Raw genomic sequence first — 19,848 nt, forward strand, 5'->3', positions numbered from 1 at the left:
GCAGCGAGGGGAGTTGAAAAGAAATGGAGAGAAATGTTCTCTGATTGCACTGGCAGCATCTCCTTTTGATTTTTGTTTACCGTACTTTTCCTATTTATGGAACGATCGGAATGATCTGGTTAACTGAATTACAGGGTGGTGCGTGAGAGGCAGAAATTCAGAGTAGTAGTGACAGAAGAGGAGGCTGGAGAGGGAGAAGTGTTAATATATATATTTAAAAATATGGATGAAAATAAGGGGGGAAAGGAAGGCTTTGGTTATGAAGGGGAGGAGGGGGAAAATACAGGGACATAGGAGTTCATTTTTAGCAGTATATGCAAATCTCTCCTGTAATGACAGGCAACTTAAGACTTTTGAGGATAGGGATGGATAAGTTTCTGTTTTCAGGATTCCTTGCCAAAGTCGAGGATTATTGCCACCCACAATGCAAAGTGAGGTAATCATCAGACAAACTCACCTTTGCTGTGAGCACTGAGAGTTGGGGGTAAGAAGCAGCGGCTTAACGGTGCTAATGGGTATATGGAGCTGGCACACACATGCTGGCAGTGCCAAGGAGGCTCCACAGTCAGGGAGTGTTTACGGGAGATTAGAAGGCTCAGGATTTAGTGGAGTGGTGGTGGACATGAAGGGCTCCTACTGAATGAACCGTGTGACAAATGCTGTAAGTGTTAGAAAAGGAGACTTATGATTTATTGTATACATTGATTCTGTATGAAAAGGATATAGTTTCCATTCAAATACTTGAATTTTCTGTTCGGGTCAGGCTGGAGCCCATCCTAGCTGTCACTGTACATCCTGAACAGGTCGCAAGTGCTAACACAGAGATTCGCACTCACATTCACACCTATGGCCGATTTAGAACAACCAGTTAACCCTAACATGTTTTTGGACTGTGGGAAGCAGGCAAATTACCCAAGAGAGCCCACGCACACACAAGGACACCACCCTGGCCAGCCGGTGGATTCAAAACAGAGCCTCAACCTCCCTTTTGCTTTAAATCTGTTAGACAAACAGCAGTACACGGAGCTGTAGACAGCCAACGGTGGTACATCTCAGCCGTACAATAAAGCATACGGAAGGGAGAGAGAATTATTTAGACAGTTGGAAAAGGCGACGCACTCCGCACCAATACAACATAAAATAAATTTATGGCTCATTTTGCCAACTAGCAGCTAATCTAAAAGAAATGACTTATGTCCCACATAAGAAATAAAACCAAATGAAAGGTGGTGCTGAAGAAATTTGGATGACATCTGGGATAAGAGCCACCAGACATGGAGGGAGGGTGAATGAATTTCATTTTTTTTTATAGTTTGATCAGTGTGACATCCACTATGGCCACTTAAAAAAAGATTGGACAGCTGATTGATGACATCTGCATTTCTATTCAATGCTGCTATGAATTCTTGTCTCCTAGCAGAAGAACTGTGTTGCTCACAGTCTATAATTAGTGAGAGACAGTAGTGTTCCTGAGACAATAAAATAATTGTGTGTGTGTATATATATATATATATATATATATATATATATATATATATATATATATATATATATATATATATATATATATATATATATATATATATACACACAGAGAGAGAGAGATGTGTGTGTGGAGGATTCTGCTACACAAATTAATATCTGTATAAATGCAATATCCTTCTAAAGGGGTGCAGGACACAAAGTTACTGTATAAGCTACTTGGCTGTAGTACCGTCTGTTGGCAGCACATTAATTTCATAGGAAAAAATGTTGCCATTGCTTTCCTTTAGCTTGCAGTTGCATTAGTGTCTGTCTGTGGTGTTGCCTGGCAGACTGGCCGGTTCCCTAAGGAGGGTAGGGATAAACCAGTGGCCATTTGCTTAAACCCCACCCTTAATACTGCTACATCTTTCAAGCTTTACCTTAAGTTACCTTAAGTTAACAGTGATAACTGTGGCAGATTGCACAGTTGAAACTAATATTTTTGCAGAGAAAAAAATGGGTTCTTTATTTCAAATGGAGGACAATAACTGTCAGGATGTTTAGTGCCTTGATGGTAGACTTGATTTGCTACAGTCGGCTAGCTGTTTAATTTAATAGGGTCTTTAGCTAACTGAATTTGTTAACCCAGTAAAATTGGGGTGTTGACATGGTTGGATGTCTGTATGCACAATGCTGTGCTAAAAGACTGAGGCCAAAGCTGCAGGTTCCTGGCAAAAAGTCAACATCCATGAACATAACAGCAGCTTGGAAGCCTGGATACCTTGTGAACAGTATTCTTTCACTTTCAGTGTTACTAAAGAAACAGCTTTTTCTGCACTATGAGGACCAACCAGTGTTGCCATAGTACACTTTTGTTCTGGTGCTTTTATTTTTGGTAAACCTGAAAAAAGACCACCTTTCAAGCTGTTTCTACAAGAAGCACCGTTTGCTATGTGTGTAAGTACAGGTCTGCTATGCCTTTGGTTGCCGATTGGACAGATGCTGTTTTAGGATAACCCTTCAGCGAGCAGTGAGTCCAAAGATTAGCTTTTAAACCGGTGTGATGATCGGGATTTTCTTTCCCACACTGTTTTGCGATTTTCACTTTTGTAATGAGTGTCACTGACCTTCTTTTCTTTAGGTGTTCTTCTAGGTGTTAGATGATCTACAGTTCACATTTTGGCCAAAATACCAACAGTAGTGCAGGACTCTGTCTCTGAGGGCTTGTTGCAAAGTGATGAGCTGATGCTTTTTAACCCTGCATATTTAATTCACAAACTGTGTGAATACTGCGTAGAAACACAAAACCGCTGTGCTGTAAGCTTGTAAACACATGCACCAAGGCTTTGTGGGCTCTGGGGTTTATGCATGAGCATGTTAAATAGTTGACTTTACCATAAAAGCTACAGCGGCAATAAGAAAATGATATAATGTGTTTTTGCAAATAAGGGAATCACTGAATAAAACTATGAAATCTGTGCTTTCATGCTACTATATTTGCATAAACATGCTCTTAGAGAGACTATTGTCAGTTTGTTAATAAAATACTTATGAGAGACATTATTCTTGAGTTGCATTTAAAACTAGTTCCACACATCTGCAGCAATTTGTTGTCAATTTGTTTGTAACACTATGCTACGTGTGAAGACGAGTACTTGTCAGTACATTACACATGCATGATCGGTTGAATGGGTAAATCTACAAAACACGGTGAAAATACAACCTGGAAGGCTCTTTCTACTTCTCATCCAATTACAAGTTAACTGCCTCCTCTTGAGCCATACCACAAAGCCTTAAAAAAATCTGGGATTATTGTTAATGTTTCATTTAAGAGGAGTAGCTAAGTTTCATTGCATCAACACTTAGGTGGCGGAACATTTTGGGAATCCGGGCTGCTATTTGCATTGATATTAATATCACAAAGTCTCTTTTTTTTAGCAGCCATAAAAGAGGAATATCTTGTTAACACATTTCAACATGAAGAAGGAGGGGATTTCTTTTTTCCAATTTCATCCTGTAAGAGCTGAAGTAGTTTATAAATTTATAGCAATCACTGGAAATAGGTCAATGTGACATAACTTAGTCTACATTTTTATTACATCTCCAGTCAACGACATAATGCAATAAAAAATAACTGTCAGTTGGTGTTAAAAGTGTTTGAGGGTAGTTTTCTCCAATTAGACTTATTAGTGAGGATTTAATGCCAAATCATGACGACTGTGCGGATGCATTTTTAGACCTATGTAACGAGGTCTCCAAATGCATGCAGCAGTTTGCCCCTAAGTTTCCCTCTCCTGGAAAACTATCACATCCTAACGAGGGACCAAGTTATTCAGAGAGCGTGAGTGGTCAGCTGTGAAGAGACTTCTGCTGCTAGCAATCAGCGCCGCATATGTGGAGGCCTGAACGCCTTAAGAGTCACACTGACTCATTTATGTCATGTTCAGTCATGATGATTAGAAAGCGGTAGGCCATGAGTTAAACGCTGAGCCTCAGTGAACAAGAAGTTAAATGTGAGGCCTGAGAGAAGAAACAGGCATCCTCTGTTTGCAGCTTTAAAGCTGTGTTTATATATATATATATATATATATATATATATATCTGTGTGTGTGTGTGTGTGTGTGTGTGTGTGTGTGTGTGTGTGTGTGTGTGTGCGCGCGCACAAATTAATATACAAGAAGCATCCAATAGAAACAGCAGGAGGGATATTTACTTCTAATATTGACTGAAGTGACTGAGTCTGAAAACATCAAAGACTTTCTCCCAAGCTTTAATGAGAGCCAGTCAGAGTTTGGCATATTTAGCTTCCCCATCCTCATCATCGTGACCATTAAAAGCCTTCAACCGTTTGCCAAAAAAAATCTGGGGTAATTCTTAACTCATTATTAACCTTTGATAAGCTAATTGACTGTATCGTTAGCGAGGTGATATTTTATCCTGCTGACGTAAACGTCTATCATTCTTACCCTACAGAAAACGTTAGAAGCGAGTGGACACGGTGCCAGCACTTGCTAAGTGGTCAGGTGCATGACTGAGAATGAATGCTACTCTTGTTTCATGTTTGATGGTGTGTAAATAAGCAGCTCTGCACCATTACCACATCAATCATGTCAGTTTTGTAATGCAGAGCTTTTTAGTCATCAACAAAATCTTTCAGCATAAGTTAGATGTGGCAAAACACTTATTTTTAAAGTGATACCAATATTCTTTTAAAGGGCAGTTTAGAATATGGATTAATTACATGTCTTTAATTACTTTTAATAATTACTTACCTTTATTTATTTACTTACCTACTTTTAATTCTTGAAATTAAAGTCACCGTTATCTTTAAACACATGCCATAAGAAATTACAGAAGAGGAAACCTGACACTTTTTGTGAGAATCTTGTTGTTTTAGGTTATTCCTCATCATCACATTCATGTTTATTTTCTACAAAACTGGAATAGTGACATGCTGAAATCAGCAGCTGATAGCGATGATGCTAGTGGACATAAATTTGAAAGTCACATTTTCCCAGCAGAACAAGTCAGGTTGCTAAGTAAATGCTGGTGAATAAAATGTCGTTAACAGACATGTGCCAACATATGAGTGCAGAGCTGCAGAGTAGGAGTAGGACTAACTGTTCAATCAGTGCATAAACGCTCATTGCAGAACACAAATCTGACCTGCTTACAACACCAGTGCAGCTCCTCTCATTGTGGTTCATTAATAGTATCAAAGCACAGATAAAAAAAACCACAAGGACAACCCCTCGAAGGAATGTCAGTCTACAAGTAAAGCAAATGTTAAACAGCAGAAGATATTATGCTCAATTATTCATTTTTTGACAGATGGTGACTAAGAATGTGTGAAGAATGGCAACGATGCACCACTATAAAAGGAAGACGGATGATTGGCAGTCACATATGCATGAAGTAAGGAGGCTAATGTTTCCCAGTGTTCAATTAAGCGTTTCTCAAGACAGTCAAATACAAAGTGACGATCAATAAAGAGTCCGCTTTATCACTTAAGGTTTGCGCGCATTAAACATTCTGTTGTCTTTATAAGATCAGCAGAACATTTTTTAGCTCTGACAGTTTGTCTGCATAGATGGATGCATTTTGAACTCAGTGGAAGTGACACATTTCTGTTTGATGAGGGTTGTCACAGCGTTGCCACAAAGGCCATGAGAGTAAATTTGTCATTAGCTTGCATTTTTGATCGGGGAACATATATACTGAGGACTAATGATCAGAATAAATAGCTGGGTGGGGATTGTGAAAGCATCACGGCAGAGAGCGTCCAGGTTAAAGCATCCAAGTAACACAGCTGATGTGAATCTTCCCACAGGAACAATATTTCCCATTATCCTTCTGCTTTTTCTTTATGGTTTATCAAATCATTATGATAAAGTGCAAACCATTATCATAGCAAAATCCACAGTGACTCACTAAACAAGGTACTGTAAATCACACAGGCCACAGCTTGATTTAATTTATAGCAGCCTCTCATTAAGTTAGTGGTACAATCAATGAGTCATCTACAAGGACTAAAATGAAAACCAAAAGACATTTGTCTTTTTATATAACGACATATATAACGACCCACATCCCAAAACATATTGCTCTTAATATGTTAATATGATGGGCATGAATGGTTTGTGTACACAAGTAATATCCATAATCATGGGAGATAAGCAGGGTTTCTTTTTCAGGTATGATTAGCTGAGAAAATTGTTTTCAACTAACATTAGCTGTGAAAACAACTGAGTATATATTTAAAAATTACAATGCCAGTGCCTTTATAAATCAAGGGGATCCTACTGAGAGAAGTAATGAGCTGCTTCACCTTATGAAAGAGCACCACATTGTGGATCACAGCAGTAATGACAATTACAGAACAGCTTTTTCTAATTTTGTGTCTCATTTATGTTTTCTTGTGCATGTAGATGCTTGTTTCTATGAATAAGTCCGTTTATCTGCAGCTGTCTCCAACCTAAAACCGAGACCCTTACTGTCCACCATTCATTATTGTTTGTATTTACATGAATACAACGCTGAAAGTACTTAGCATACGCATTAATAACAAGATATTCAGAGGGCGTTACTCACACATTTTATCCAGCAATGACTTTGTCATTGTTAGTCCTATCATTTGAAACAATCATACCAGCTGCACAGCCGGAGACAAAAACAAAAGCTGCTGATATAATAACAGCTAAGAAATGTATGCCAGGACACGTGCACTTTTGTTCAGTGAATAACCCTCAGAACAGCAAAAACAGGCCAAATTCCTCTGGCATGGTGCTGACTACAGTGGGATCATGTCTAAGAACAGCCTATGTGTGTGCTGCATGAGCATGACATATCTGCTGAAGATTTGTTTTTTTTTGTTTTTCATTTTCTACAGCGAGGCAGTACGAAGAAAGAAGAGCACCTGTCCTTGGAATTAGAGAGAATGCCAGTGAGCACAGGCGTGATTGTGTGTCTGCAACTGTGTAAGCAGTGAACTGAGTCTTCCATCCATGCTTGACAGTCATGCACCATTTCCTGTGACCTTGCTTAACATGAAAGAAAATGTACAGCTTCAGCGTATTTCTCTAGTATTAGTTTTCTCTAGTAAAATTATGCTCTCAGTTCACTATTTTTTCTATTTTTTCAAGTGGGTTCTATGTTTAAATGCAAGATGCAAGCTGGGACAACATATACTGACAAGCATAACTGAGTTGCTGGGATAGCGTACAGGAACATCTGTGTGGAATATGGGTTAGAACTCCCTAAGTCCCAATGGAAGACACCATTGAAAGTAGTTCAGCAGGAGAATTAAGATCCTGTGGGACCTCAAGACAAGCAGCTGGCTAACCAGCTAACAGTTGTTGACAAGGATAAGAAAAGGGCACGTCAGATAGATGTGATAATGCCAGTGCCCTGAGGGAAGAAGTACCTCTGTAGAGTGAAGGAACAACAGGAACAGATGTGAAAAAATAATATCTTTATATGAGAGACAAAACTAAAAGGAACATTATGGAATTTAACCCCAAAACTGGGAGAAGGACCTTAGAGGACTTCAGGTACAATGTGTGAGGTCACTGTCCAGGAGAGGGCAGATATATTAATAGAAACTTGACAAAATATATATATATATCCATCCATTCGCTTCCGCTTATCCTTTTCAGGGTCGCGGGGGGCGCTGGAGCCTATCCCAGCTGTCATAGGGCGAGAGGCGGGGTACACCCTGGACAGGTCGCCAGTCTGTCGCAGGGCTAACACACAGGGACAGACAACCATTGACACTCACATTCACTCAGGCATTCATTGTATACTGAATAAATAACACGGCTTAAAAGCAATAGCTGGTTTTAACATGTTAATGAGCGTGTATATTTATTTTAATGTGTTTTGCTCACAGAAACATTATTAAACACATAATTTGTATTGATTTGGCACAGTCTTCTTCACTGTTTGCTGTGCATACAAATTTGTTGCGCTGACATGGGACTCTCCAGAGAGCGGATGCTGTTTTATCTTCTCACACAGAGTCAGATGATGAGATGTTTGTAGTGTGTGAAGCTATGTGTCGGTGTCTACGCGAGATAGAGGAGATGAGGTGCTGCAGCGGCACAGTGTTTTTTTGTGATTAGATAAACTGTGGAAAGATCAACAGAAATACATTGGTGATTGGGAATGCCACCTTCTGTATGGTAAATGCTCAGTTTGTCATTTTTACAGGTAAGGTTAGGAATTTTTGCAGGGGAACTGAGGCCTTAATCTAAACATCTTTAAGTGTGCAGTATCAGTTCTCAAAGCATCTTGGCTACCATCTAGTTGTTTTCCTTCGAATACCCTCAAAATAATGTCCAAAATCAACAATGTCAACAGCAGTTGCTTTGTGATAACACATGAAATAACTATGGAGCAGTTAGTGTAATATTCACACTTCAAATTCATACGCGTGGGCGACCGTGGTTCAGGGGGTTGGGAAGCTCATCTTGTAACCGGAAGGTTGCCGGTTTGATCCCCAGCTCTGTCTGTCTTGGTGATTGTGTCCTTGGGCAAAACACTTCACCTACCGCCTACTGGTGATGGCCAGAGGGGCCGATGGTGCGATATGGCAGCCTCGCTTCTGTCAGTCTGCCCCACGTCAGCTGTGGCTACAACTGTTGCTTGCCTCCACCAGTGAGTGAATGAATAGTGGAATTGTAAAGTGCTTTGAGGGTCTCGAAAACTGCTATACAATATATTATTATTTAAAAAACACTTTATTTATCCCCAAAGGGCAATTATTAATTAATTTCATTATATCTAGTTTCATCAAGCAGGTGAGGACAATTGAAATTGCATACTACGTGTATTTTGTGCATGTGTATGTTCATGGTGCATTGAACACTGTGTCATGTTAGCCATGTGTTGCCCAGATGCCAGCTGATTCACTGTGCACGCTGCCGTTTAAATATTGCAAGATTTATGTACACATTACTGGGGATTGGATGACACTGCTGAAAAGCTTGCCAAAGAAGTGAAAGCCTGCTTCTAAGCTAACTGCATACTGTTGCACACTGGTGTACACTGTTTCAATTCAGAAAACAGAGAAAAATGCTGCTCATTGTTTTCAGGTTTGAAGGTGCCCCTACGCTCTGAGCCGGGAAACCATTTGAATGCTGAGTGAATCAACAAGCTAACTTAGGTGGTGTAAGGTTACAGTCAAAAAGTCACTAAAAAACTCCCCCCAACAACTTTGTTATTTCTTTTTCTAATCATTTTCTTTGACATCAGTGGAAAGCATCAAGGTCAAGATATGAAGGAGACTTCATAAAGCTTTAGGAAAAGAAAACTGCTGTGCTCAGAGTATCCATCTGCACAAACTAGGCTGCTGGGTAACATTAGCTACTGTTGTCATAGTACAACTCCCCCCAAAGATGGGCTATGAAAGTTTACCTTGTTGTTCCATATTTTCATGTCTTCATGTTCTATAAATTTCTACAAACTGGTGAATCACAACACTTCATTACAGAGGTTGTAAAAAACAAAAAGATTACTAGTCACAACGTAAAAATAAATGCTGTCCACTCATATATGTCAGAAACAATACTCACTCAGTGTGATATGAAGATATCCCCACACTATGACACGCCCAGCACCAGCCTTAACAGCTGACACATGGCAGGATGGATCCATGCTTTCATGTTGTTTATGCCAAATTCTGACCCTACCATCTGAATATCGCAGCAGAGGTCGAGTCTTATAAGATCAGATGACGTTTTATTGTCCAATTTTGGTGAGCCCGTGTGAACTCTAATCCTTCCTATCAGCTTGAAGCAGTCTGGCCATTCTCCTCTGGCCTCTGGCATCAACAGGGCATTTTTTTTCCCGCAAACTGTCGCTCCCTGAATATTTTCTTCTTTTTTTTTCAGACCATTCTCTGCAAGCCCTAGAAATGGCCATGTGGGAAAATCCCAGTAGATCAGCAGTGTCTGAAATACTTAGACCAGCCCACCGGGCACAAAAAACATGCCACATTCAAAGTCACTTAAATCACCTTTCTTCTAAACTGACCTTCAGCAAATAAGTCCATGCCTTCATGCCTTAATGCAGCGGTCCCCAACCCCCGGGCCTCGGACCGGTACCAGTCCGTGAGTCGTTTGGTACCGGGCCGGGAGAGTTGAGGCTCAGGTGTGAAATGTATAGTTTTCAAGGTTTTTATCGGTTTTCAGCGTTATTTTGTTATCGTTTTTATCGTTAACTCGGTTTTCCTGGGTCTTTTCACGTGTGTTATGAATAAATCTTCTTTTTTTCGGTACCGGTACTAGTTTTATTTTGTTGTATTTATCCGCGACACCTTAAAGGCCGGTCCGTGAAAATATTGTCGGGCATAAACCGGTCCGTGGCGCAAAAAAGGTTGGGGACCGCTGCCTTAATGCACTAAGTTGCTGCCATGCAATTGGATGATTAGATATTTGTTTTCATGAGCTGGTGTACAACAGCGGTCTCCAACCTTTTTTGCGCCACAGACCGGTTTATGCCCGACAATATTTTCACGGACCGGCCTTTAAGGTGTCGCGGATAAATACAACAAAATAAAACTAGTATCGGTACCGAAAATAAGAAGATTTATTCATAACACACGTAAAAAGACCCAGGAAAACCGAGTTAACGATAAAAACGATAACAAAATAACGCTGAAAACCGATAAAAACCCTGAAAACCATACATTTCACACCTGAGCCTCAACTCTCGCGGCCCGGTACCAAACGACTCATGGACCGAGGCCCGGGGGTTGGGGACTGCTGGTGTACACAATAAAATGTCCATTTTGTGCTGCTGTGTTAAATGACTTTTGTTAGCTCTTAAGGAAATGTGGTAATCTTTCAAACTTAGCAATGAACTTTTTAAACTTTTTTATTTCTGAAACCTTTGCATAGTGTCCAGAAACAGCAAGTACAAGTATCAAATTAATATGCAATTCTGCTTGGTATGCGGTCACGTTTTGTTAGGTAGTCTTAAAACAACTTGGAAAAACTGCCATAGCTTTTGTCTTCTATTGTTTCTGTTTTCATGTAATCCTAAACTGACTTAAGGAGCTCTGCCATCTATGTAAGGACTTCTTTTTCTTCTTTTGAAGAAATAGTAGTTTTGTATGACACAGCTACCATCTTCACTTACTTGGCAAACAGTCTACATACCTAAAAGCCATCTCCAATTAAATTCCTCAGGCTCTTTAAACTGGGAGGCCCAGTGGTGCAGTGGTCAGGACCCATTCTTTCATAGCAGGAAGGTTCAGAGTTTGAGTCTGCCAATCAGCAGGGTCCTTCCTATTTGCATTTCTGCCTCCCTCTGACACTACTCCAGTCTTCATGTCCACTAATCTGCCACCACCAACTAAAACAGAATAAACTCTTCACTCAACCTGCATCCACATACAGTGGGGCAAAAAAGTATTTAGTCAGCCACCAACTGTGCAAGTTTTCCCACTTAAAAAGATGAGAGAGGCCTTTCATTATAGGTATACCTCAACTATGAGAGACAAAAAGAGAAAAAACAAAATCCAGAAAATCAAACTGTCTGATTTTTAACCCCTTCACGCATAGTGTGCTATTCAAAGGGTCTTTTCTTGTATTTGTGTCAGTGTTGATGGTATACTTACACATAAACCAATACATTGGACACTGATGTGTCACTCCATTGTCATGCTGAAAGACCCAGCCACGTTTAATCTTCAATGCCCTTGCTGATGGAAGGTTTTCACTCAAAATCTCACGATACATGGCCCCATTCATTCTTTCCTTTCCACGGATCGGTCATCCTGGTCCCTTTGCAGAAAAACAGCCCCAAAGCATGATGTTTTCACCCCCATGCTTCACAGTAGGTATGGCATTCTTTCCCCTCCAAACACGACAAGAAGAGTTTTTATCAAAAAGTTCTATTTTGTTTTCATCTGATCATATGATATTCTCCCAATATTCTTCTGGATCATCCAAATGCTCTCTAGCAAACTTGAGATGGGCCTGGACATGTACTGGCTTAAGCAGGAGGACACGTCTAGCACTGCAGGACTTGAGTCCCTGGCGGCGTAGTGTGTTACTAATGGCAGCCTTTGTTACTTTGGTCCCAGCTCTCTGCAGGTCATTCACTAGGCCCCTCCATGTTGTTCTGGGGTTTTTGCTCACCGTTCTTGTGATCATTTTGACCCCACAGGGTGAGATCTTGCATAGAGCCTGAATTTGAGGGAGATTATCAGTGGTCTTGTATGTCTTCCATTTTCTAATAATTTCTCCCACCTTGATTTCTTCACACCAAGGTGCTTACCTATTGCAGATTCAGTCTTCCCAGCTTGGTTGAGGTTGTGGACAGGTGTCTTTTATAGTGATGAGTTCAAACAGTAGAGCCAGAAATCTTGCTTGTTTGTAGGTTACCAAATACTTATTTTCCACCATAATTTGCAAATAAATTCTTTAAAAATCAGACAATGTCATTTTCTGGACGTTTTTCTTCTCATTCTGTCCCTCATCACTGAGGCATATCTATGATGAAAATTATAGGCCTCTCTCATCTTTTTAAGTGGGAGAACTTGCACAATAGGTGGTTGCCTAAATACTTTTTTGCCCCACTGTAACATGGTCTCCTTTGCCTTTACATCTGAAGTATCCAAACACAGGGACTTTAACAGAGACTTCACTGCTTCACTTGCTTGTAAAAGATAGGAAGCCATGAACAGCACTAGCACCATATGGTGAGCATGATCTTTAAAAAATAATCCTTTCATTGTTTGCCTATTATGTGAACATTCAGAGCAATCTGTGACCTCAAGCTTTGCATTGGTCTCGCGGAGTAGAACCAGCCCATTTACCATTTAGCTTTTGTTGCCTGTGACATCAGCAATAGCATATCATTTGTGTGTGGAAAATGCTATTCAAAAATAAATAGATAGCTAGATGAAATAATATCGTCAAAAACTGCAAATTGCCACTATTAAAAACCTGTATTACTTGGCATTCAGCGAGGTCACCTATTCATTGAATGTCAAGAACACTATTGATAGTCTTGACATGATACTGTATGAGTATCACTGGCAAGGTCTGCACTCAAGAGGCACCTTTGTGGATGTAATTACAGCAAGGTAACAACAGAAAGGTCAGATTAGAATTTAGCTGATCTAAACGATCTAAAATAGAATAGAATTAGAATAGAATTCAACTTTATTGTCATTGCACATGCACAGGTACAGGGCAACGAAATGCAGTTTGCATCCATCCAGAAGTGCTTAGTGATATAGATATATTACAATATATATTAGCAATAATATAGATATGTGAGTATATTACAGAAATGGGTCTATTATGGTATGTTATAATGTACACGGTATGAAGTATGTTGTGAATATTCTATAACTATAAGTATGTACAGGCTGTAGTGAGTACAAGCTATGTACAGGATATGAACAGGATATAAATATGAAAAACTATACAGAATATGAAATAAATAACTTTACAGAATCTGGGATATACAGCTGTACAGAAATGGGAACTATGCAAGTTGTAAACAGTTGTAGGATTAAAGATTATCGAATGTACAGAATGATTATTTACACAGAGCTATACAGTAGTGCAGTTAAGATAAGTGAGATATAATTCCTACAGAGGCTATATAAAGTGCTAGTGGTTGTGAGTGGTGGTTCAGTCCATGTTATTATTGTGTTTGAGGGTACAGTTGTCCATTGTGGGTGTGTGTATGTTCAGTCCATGAGTTTAACGTGGGTCAGATGTCAGGAGGCAGAGTTCAGGAGTCTGACAGCTGTGGGGAAGAAGCTGTTCCGGTACCTGGTGGTCTTAGTCCGGAGGCTCCTGTGGCGCCTCCCAGAGGGCAGGAGGGTGAAGAGTCCATGTGATGGGTGACTGGGGTCTTTGATGATTTTCCCAGCCCTTTTCAGACACCGCTTCCTGTAGATGTCTTTTATGGCAGGAAGTGGTGCTCCGGCGATGCGCTGGGCAGTTTTCACGACCCTCTGCAACGCCTTCCGGTCCGAGGCAGAGCAGTTCCCGTACCAGACTGTTATACAGTTGGTCAGGATGCTCTCGATGGTGCAGCGATAGAAGTTCACCAGGATGTCTGAGGACAGGTGGTTCTTCCTCAGAGTCCTCAAGAAGAAGAGGCGCTGGTGAGCCTTCTTGACCAGCTTGGAGCAGTTGGTCGTCCAGGTGAGATCCTCGGAGATGTGGACTCCCAGGAACTTGAAGCTGCTCACACGCTCCACAGCCGTCCCCTTAATGTGGATGGGTGGATGTGGGTCAGCATTCCTCCTGTAGTCCACGATGAGCTCCTTGGTCTTCTCGGTGTTAAGCAGCAGGTTGTTTCTGTCGCACCACTCAGCCAGACGATCCACCTCCTCCCTGTAGGCGGCCTCATCGTTGTCACTGATGAGGCCAATCACCGTGGTGTCATCTGCAAACTTAATGATGGTGTTGGAACCATCAGCAGGTCTGCAGTCGTGGGTGAAGAGGGAGTAGAGGAAAGGGCTCATCACACAGCCTTGTGGTACACCGGTGTTCATTGTGATGGTAGATGAGCAGCGGTTATCCAGCCGGACATGTTGGGGGCGGTTGGTCAGGAAGTCCAGTAACCATTTGCAGATGAGGGAACTGATGCCCAGGTCTGTCAGTTTCCTGATGAGTTGTGAGGGGTGGATTGTATTGAATGCTGAACTGAAGTCTATAAACAGCATACTGGCGTAGGTGTTGTTGTTGTCCAGGTGTGAGAGGACAGAGTGCATTGCGATGGAGACTGCATCCTCTGTGCTCCTGTTCCGGCGGTATGCGAATTGGTGGGGGTCCAGGGTGGGGGGGAGACAGGATTTGAAGTGTGCTAGGACCAGTCGCTCTAAGCACTTAGTGATGATGGGGGTGAGTGCTACTGGGCGGTAATCATTGAGGCAAGATGGGTTGGAGTTTTTGGGTATCGGGACGATGGAGGTGGATTTGAAGCAGGCCAGTACCACAGCGTGGGCCAAGGACAGATTGAATATGTCTGTGAGCACTCCTGCAAGCTCCCCAGAACACGCTCTGAGAACACGCCCGGGGATGCCATCAGGGCCTGCAGCCTTGTGGACATTGATCCTGCTCAGCACCGCTCCTACATCGGTGGGGGAGAGAGTCATAGGTTGGTGGTCTGGCGTCATGTCTGCTTTGGTTGTGGTTGTGGGGTTCCATCGCTCAAAACGAGCATAAAAGTTGTTGAGCTCGTTGAGGAAGGAGACATCAGAGGATGCGGGGGAGGGTTTGGTGGTCCTGTAGTCTGTGATGGTCTGGCACTGGTCAGGCACTAATTCATTTTATTGTTTTCAGATTCTCTGTTTTGTTTCTTAATGTTGGACTTACCTTTTGTTTTGTTGATTTGGTGCCATACAAATAAAAGTGAAATTAACTGAATTAAATATAAACCCAGGGAAGGCAGAGCATGGAGGCTGGGAATAGGCAACTTAGTCTCTGTGTCTTCCTCCCTCACCTCCATCAGAACGTGCACTATGTTTCCGTTATTTGTTTCTAGTAGTTAGTTTTCTAAATTAAAGTACTAGAGGAAACCTGCATCTAAGTGAGTGGCTTTTCATGGTCTCCTTACTCTCTTGTTTGTTTTCGCTGAGGCTCCCATTTCCTGTGTTTCTATTGGTTATTTATAAGCAGAGATGGGCGTTACTGTAATCCGATTACCTTTTTCAAGTAACGAGTAAAGTAAAAAAAGGTAATTAGATTACTGTTACTTTCCCCTAAGCACGCTGTGTTACTGCGTTACTAAAACCGTGATTTTTTTTGCGAGAGTGTCCCATGACAATGATTTACAGTTTTTCTCCATTGGTTTGGCTCATTTCTTGAAACAGAAATTACATTCTCAAAATAACATGGACAAACCTCCAAACCTCTTGGCAAATGTTCATAACAGAATGGCATTTCTCATTCATTTTATCAAATGGCAAATGCCTTAGTACATGTCTCAATTGTCTCAGTGCATCTTTGCAAATGATTAAGTACACGTAGCCTACAGTTAGCCCACATTTAGCGCATTTTCCAAATGAATAGATCTTGTAGATCTAAACTGATTAGTTGATTCTCAGTCTAATGATCATTCCCTCCAAAACATGTCAGCATCATTTCATTGTATAAGTACTCGCATGCACAACTGTCTGTTCAATAGTCAAAATTGGTCAAGAACATAATACCATTAATTTCTTTGAATATTTGATAAATTGATGACAGTCGTTGACAGTCAGGTGAAACTAGACTAACGAAGGGGTAGTGTCACACACAGGTGTGTTCCATGATTGTGTGCTGCCAAACACAGATATATAGAGCTTGACCAGAGCCAGTCTGATCTCTGAACATGGATAGACAAGGCCAAGCAAACGGACAAGGGGAAGTTCTTCCTCAAGGAAGAGGAGGAAGAAGAAGAAGAGGAGGACTGAGAATGCGTGGTGGAGGAATAGGGGGAAGAGGCCGCAAATAATGCCATCACATTGAGACAGATCTGCGATGCCATCCTTCAGGACAATCATATATTCCAGAATATAAACACATTAAGCATCTCCACAATAAACCGGGTTTTGAAGAAGCATCAGATGACAATGAAACAAATCTACAGGGTACCATATGAGAGGAACTCTGACAGAGTGAAGGAGCTGCGCTACCAGTATGTAAATGCAAGTCAGTTACTGGTTGTCTCTCATTACAGTTTTTTACAGTCGCTAACAAGCGTTTGTCCAAACAGTTGTCACATTTGCAAAACTCTAAACACAATTAGCACAGGATCGGTCTGTTGTGGCCATACCATTCACACATTTCATGTCGTGTTCACCCAATATGCAGTCAGTGAACACATTTCCACAATGCTTACATTTTCTTAACAGACAAGTTATACCTCCCAACAAAACTATGGACTGTTCTTGTAGTATCTACGAATGTTAACACACAACATCCCACAATAGCAAAAACAATATTCCAAACCGTAGATACAGTATAAAAACCTCTGCCTCTGCAATGATATCAGTACAAAAACAATATCAATATCAAAAATATATCTCAGCTGTAAACAAACAAACAATTGAATAATTGACACACAGCTGATTTATGTTGGGTAAATTGGGCCAACCACACCTTCTTCCATTCTGGCTTAGACTCAGTGGGGTTCATAAGGCAAGACCTTGAGGAGTGATGTTTTTGGAAACAAAAAAAAGACAAACACTGTAATGTCTGGTCGAGGAGGAGTAAGAGCAAGGGGCCCAGGGAGAAGAGCAGGCCCAAGGAGAGGGCAAGGTAGAGGTGTAAGAATGCGTGGTGGTGGCATTCCAAGGGCTGCAAGAACAGTAGTCAGTGATGAAATCCGTGCCACTATCATTGACCATGTAATCAACCATGGTCTTTCACTAAGAGAGGCTGGTGAAAGAGTGCAGCCCAATTTGAGGCGGTCAACGGTTGCCTCCATTATACGCACCTTTCAACAAACCAACAGGTAAGTATTGCATTTTACATGGATTGTTCCTATTCTCACTTGACATGTCAATATGGTCATACAGTAATGCATATGTTGAATTGTCTGTCTTTCTAAAGAATGCAACGTCTTCCACCCTCTGGGGGAAGAGGAAAGCTCCTCAGTAATGATCAGGAGCTTGCCATTGTGGAAATGGTTACTGCAAATAATGCAATAAAACTGCGTGAAATACAAACCAGAATTGTGGCGGACCATGAGATATTCGACAATATCGATAGAATCAGTCTCACAACCATTTCGCGGACATTGTCCAAACATAGAGTGCGGATGAAGCAGCTCTACACTGTTCCCTTTGAGAGGAACAGTGAGAGGGTCAAGGAGCTACGACGACAATATGTCCAGGTATAGTGTATATTCAATCCAATGTCCAGTTCTATAAGCTTTGCACTTTGCAAGTAGGTAACCTACACAATACTAGGTTACAGTACAGTATGGTATACAGTACTAACATGACTTACATAAACTTTGTTTCAGAGAGTTATGGAATTGGAGGCCAACCAGGCCCCTCATGAATTCATATACATCGATGAGGCAGGATTCAATCTGGCCAAAAGGCGTCGACGTGGACGAAATGTAATTGGAAAAAGGGCCACAGTTGATGTGCCAGGACAGAGAGGGGCAAACATTACCATGTGTGCAGCAATTGCAAATGCAGGATTACTCCTTCACAAATGTCAGGTTGGACCCTATAATACAGAGCGCTTGCTTGCCTTTCTCAATGATCTCCACCAGCGCCTGGTTCCAGAGCAGGGTCAGGAGGGTGAAAACATGAGGACCTTTGTAATTACCTGGGACAATGTGGCTTTCCATCACTCGCAAGCAATAACAACATGGTTTGAAGTCCACCCAAGACTGGTGAGTCTCTTCCTTCCACCCTATTCACCTTTCCTCAACCCCATAGAGGAGTTCTTTTCTGCATGGCGGTGGAAGGTTTATGACCATCAGCCACATGACCAGATGTCCCTCCTTGAACCCATGGATGCTGGCTCCAGGGACATCACAGTTGACGATTGCCAAGGGTGGATCCGACATACCAGGCGGTTTTATCCCAGGTGCATCGACTTGGCTGACATCAGATGTGATGTTGATGAAAACATGTGGCCTAACCCTGAAGATCGCAGAGATTAGATGCAACTTTTTTGCCTTTTTTTAGCCCCCCTCCCCCCCTTTTTATCTTGGCTTTTTGCTGTTGTTTTTTTGTTCAGAATGCTCTTGTGTGTTTCATGGATATTTTGTTCACTGTAAGCAATACTGTAAAACTTTCTCTGTCCTATCATACCGTGTTTCTACTGTACCTCCTGTGGTAAACAGTAAAGAAACAAACACTTGTTTGCTTTTTACTGGAATGCTTTTGAATGTGAACATTACTGTACATGTGGACATACAGTTACCAACCAAGACATTTCTGGTGTCAATATGGTGGATTGCATGTTTCGCATGCAAATACCTGTGAAACTGAAACATAAAAGTCTATGCAGTTTTTGTAATGTCAATAATAGCCAGTATTTTGAAACCTGGTGTACTTTGATTGACTGCATGTACCTTGTGAAGTGAAAACAAGTGTTATTCTTTGACAGACTAATTTCATTTTGAGTCAGATTTATAGTGTTTTTGTACAGTTAGTGTGTGCAGAGAAAGATGTGTTCTAATTTTGAAATGAGGAGTTAGTATATATTTAACAAAGTGTATTTTTGGGAAGGATATTATCCATTTGGCCAATTGTGTTTTGTAGGTGTGGGTCTGTGTTAAGAGTTTAGAAAAAGTATCTGAAGTATGGGTAGGCGCTTGTTAGCGACTGTAAAAAACTGTATAACCTTACCTGTAATCACAGTAAGCAGTAGTTCACTTATTTGGTTTCAATACCTCCTTTACCTGATTTCAGAATCAGTATTTGCTTCATCTGACTTCAACAATTTCAACAGAAAACTGCAGTTTACTGTATGATACAATTCTCATTACAATCCTTATTTTATTGTCTCCCAATCAAATCTATCTAATACTGTAGGTTTCACTGTAACATCTCAGTAAGTCATCAGTATTTCCCACTCCCCTTTCTATCAAATAGGCCTATCACTAGTTTAGAACCACTGGAGTAGTGGCCTGTAGTATATTGAACCTGTGGGGGAGAACATGTAATTGTCTAACTGTAGTATATGACTCTTCTGTATGACTGATTTTATGGTCTTTACTCTATTTTAGAGAATAATGTCATTGGAAGGACATGAGACCCCTCACATCCTGGTGTTCGTGGATGAAGCTGGCTTCAACCTGGTCAAGGGCCAAAGACGTGGCCATAATATTATTGGCCACCTGGCCACAGTGGATGTCCCAGGTTTTTTTACATATGTATGAAACTTTCTTTGCCTGTGAATAAAA

At 41.1% G+C, this 19,848-nt stretch overlaps 1 protein-coding gene across 1 annotated transcript; it reads left to right on the forward strand.

The window, feature by feature from the left end:
• The first annotated feature begins 17,251 nt into the window (after nucleotides 1-17,251).
• On the forward strand, nucleotides 17,252-19,848 carry LOC113023340 (uncharacterized). Its single transcript, XM_026169355.2, has 3 exons — nucleotides 17,252-17,433; nucleotides 17,532-17,814; nucleotides 17,947-19,848. The coding sequence occupies exons 1-3, from the start codon at nucleotides 17,252-17,254 to the stop codon at nucleotides 18,598-18,600; spliced, it is 1,119 nt and encodes a 372-aa protein (XP_026025140.2). The 3' UTR covers nucleotides 18,601-19,848.

Source organism: Astatotilapia calliptera, chromosome 1, assembly GCF_964374335.1.
Source record: "Astatotilapia calliptera chromosome 1, fAstCal68.1, whole genome shotgun sequence".
Classification (NCBI taxonomy): Eukaryota; Metazoa; Chordata; class Actinopteri; order Cichliformes; family Cichlidae; genus Astatotilapia; species Astatotilapia calliptera.

Coding starts and splice junctions, on each gene's coding strand:
- LOC113023340 (XM_026169355.2), top strand. CDS start 17,252: ATGCGTGGTGGTGGCATTCCAAGGGCTGCAAGAACAGTAGTCAGTGAT. Junction 17,434..17,531: donor ACCTTTCAACAAACCAACAG/GTAAGTATTGCA, acceptor GTCTTTCTAAAG/AATGCAACGTCTTCCACCCT. Junction 17,815..17,946: donor TACGACGACAATATGTCCAG/GTATAGTGTATA, acceptor ACTTTGTTTCAG/AGAGTTATGGAATTGGAGGC.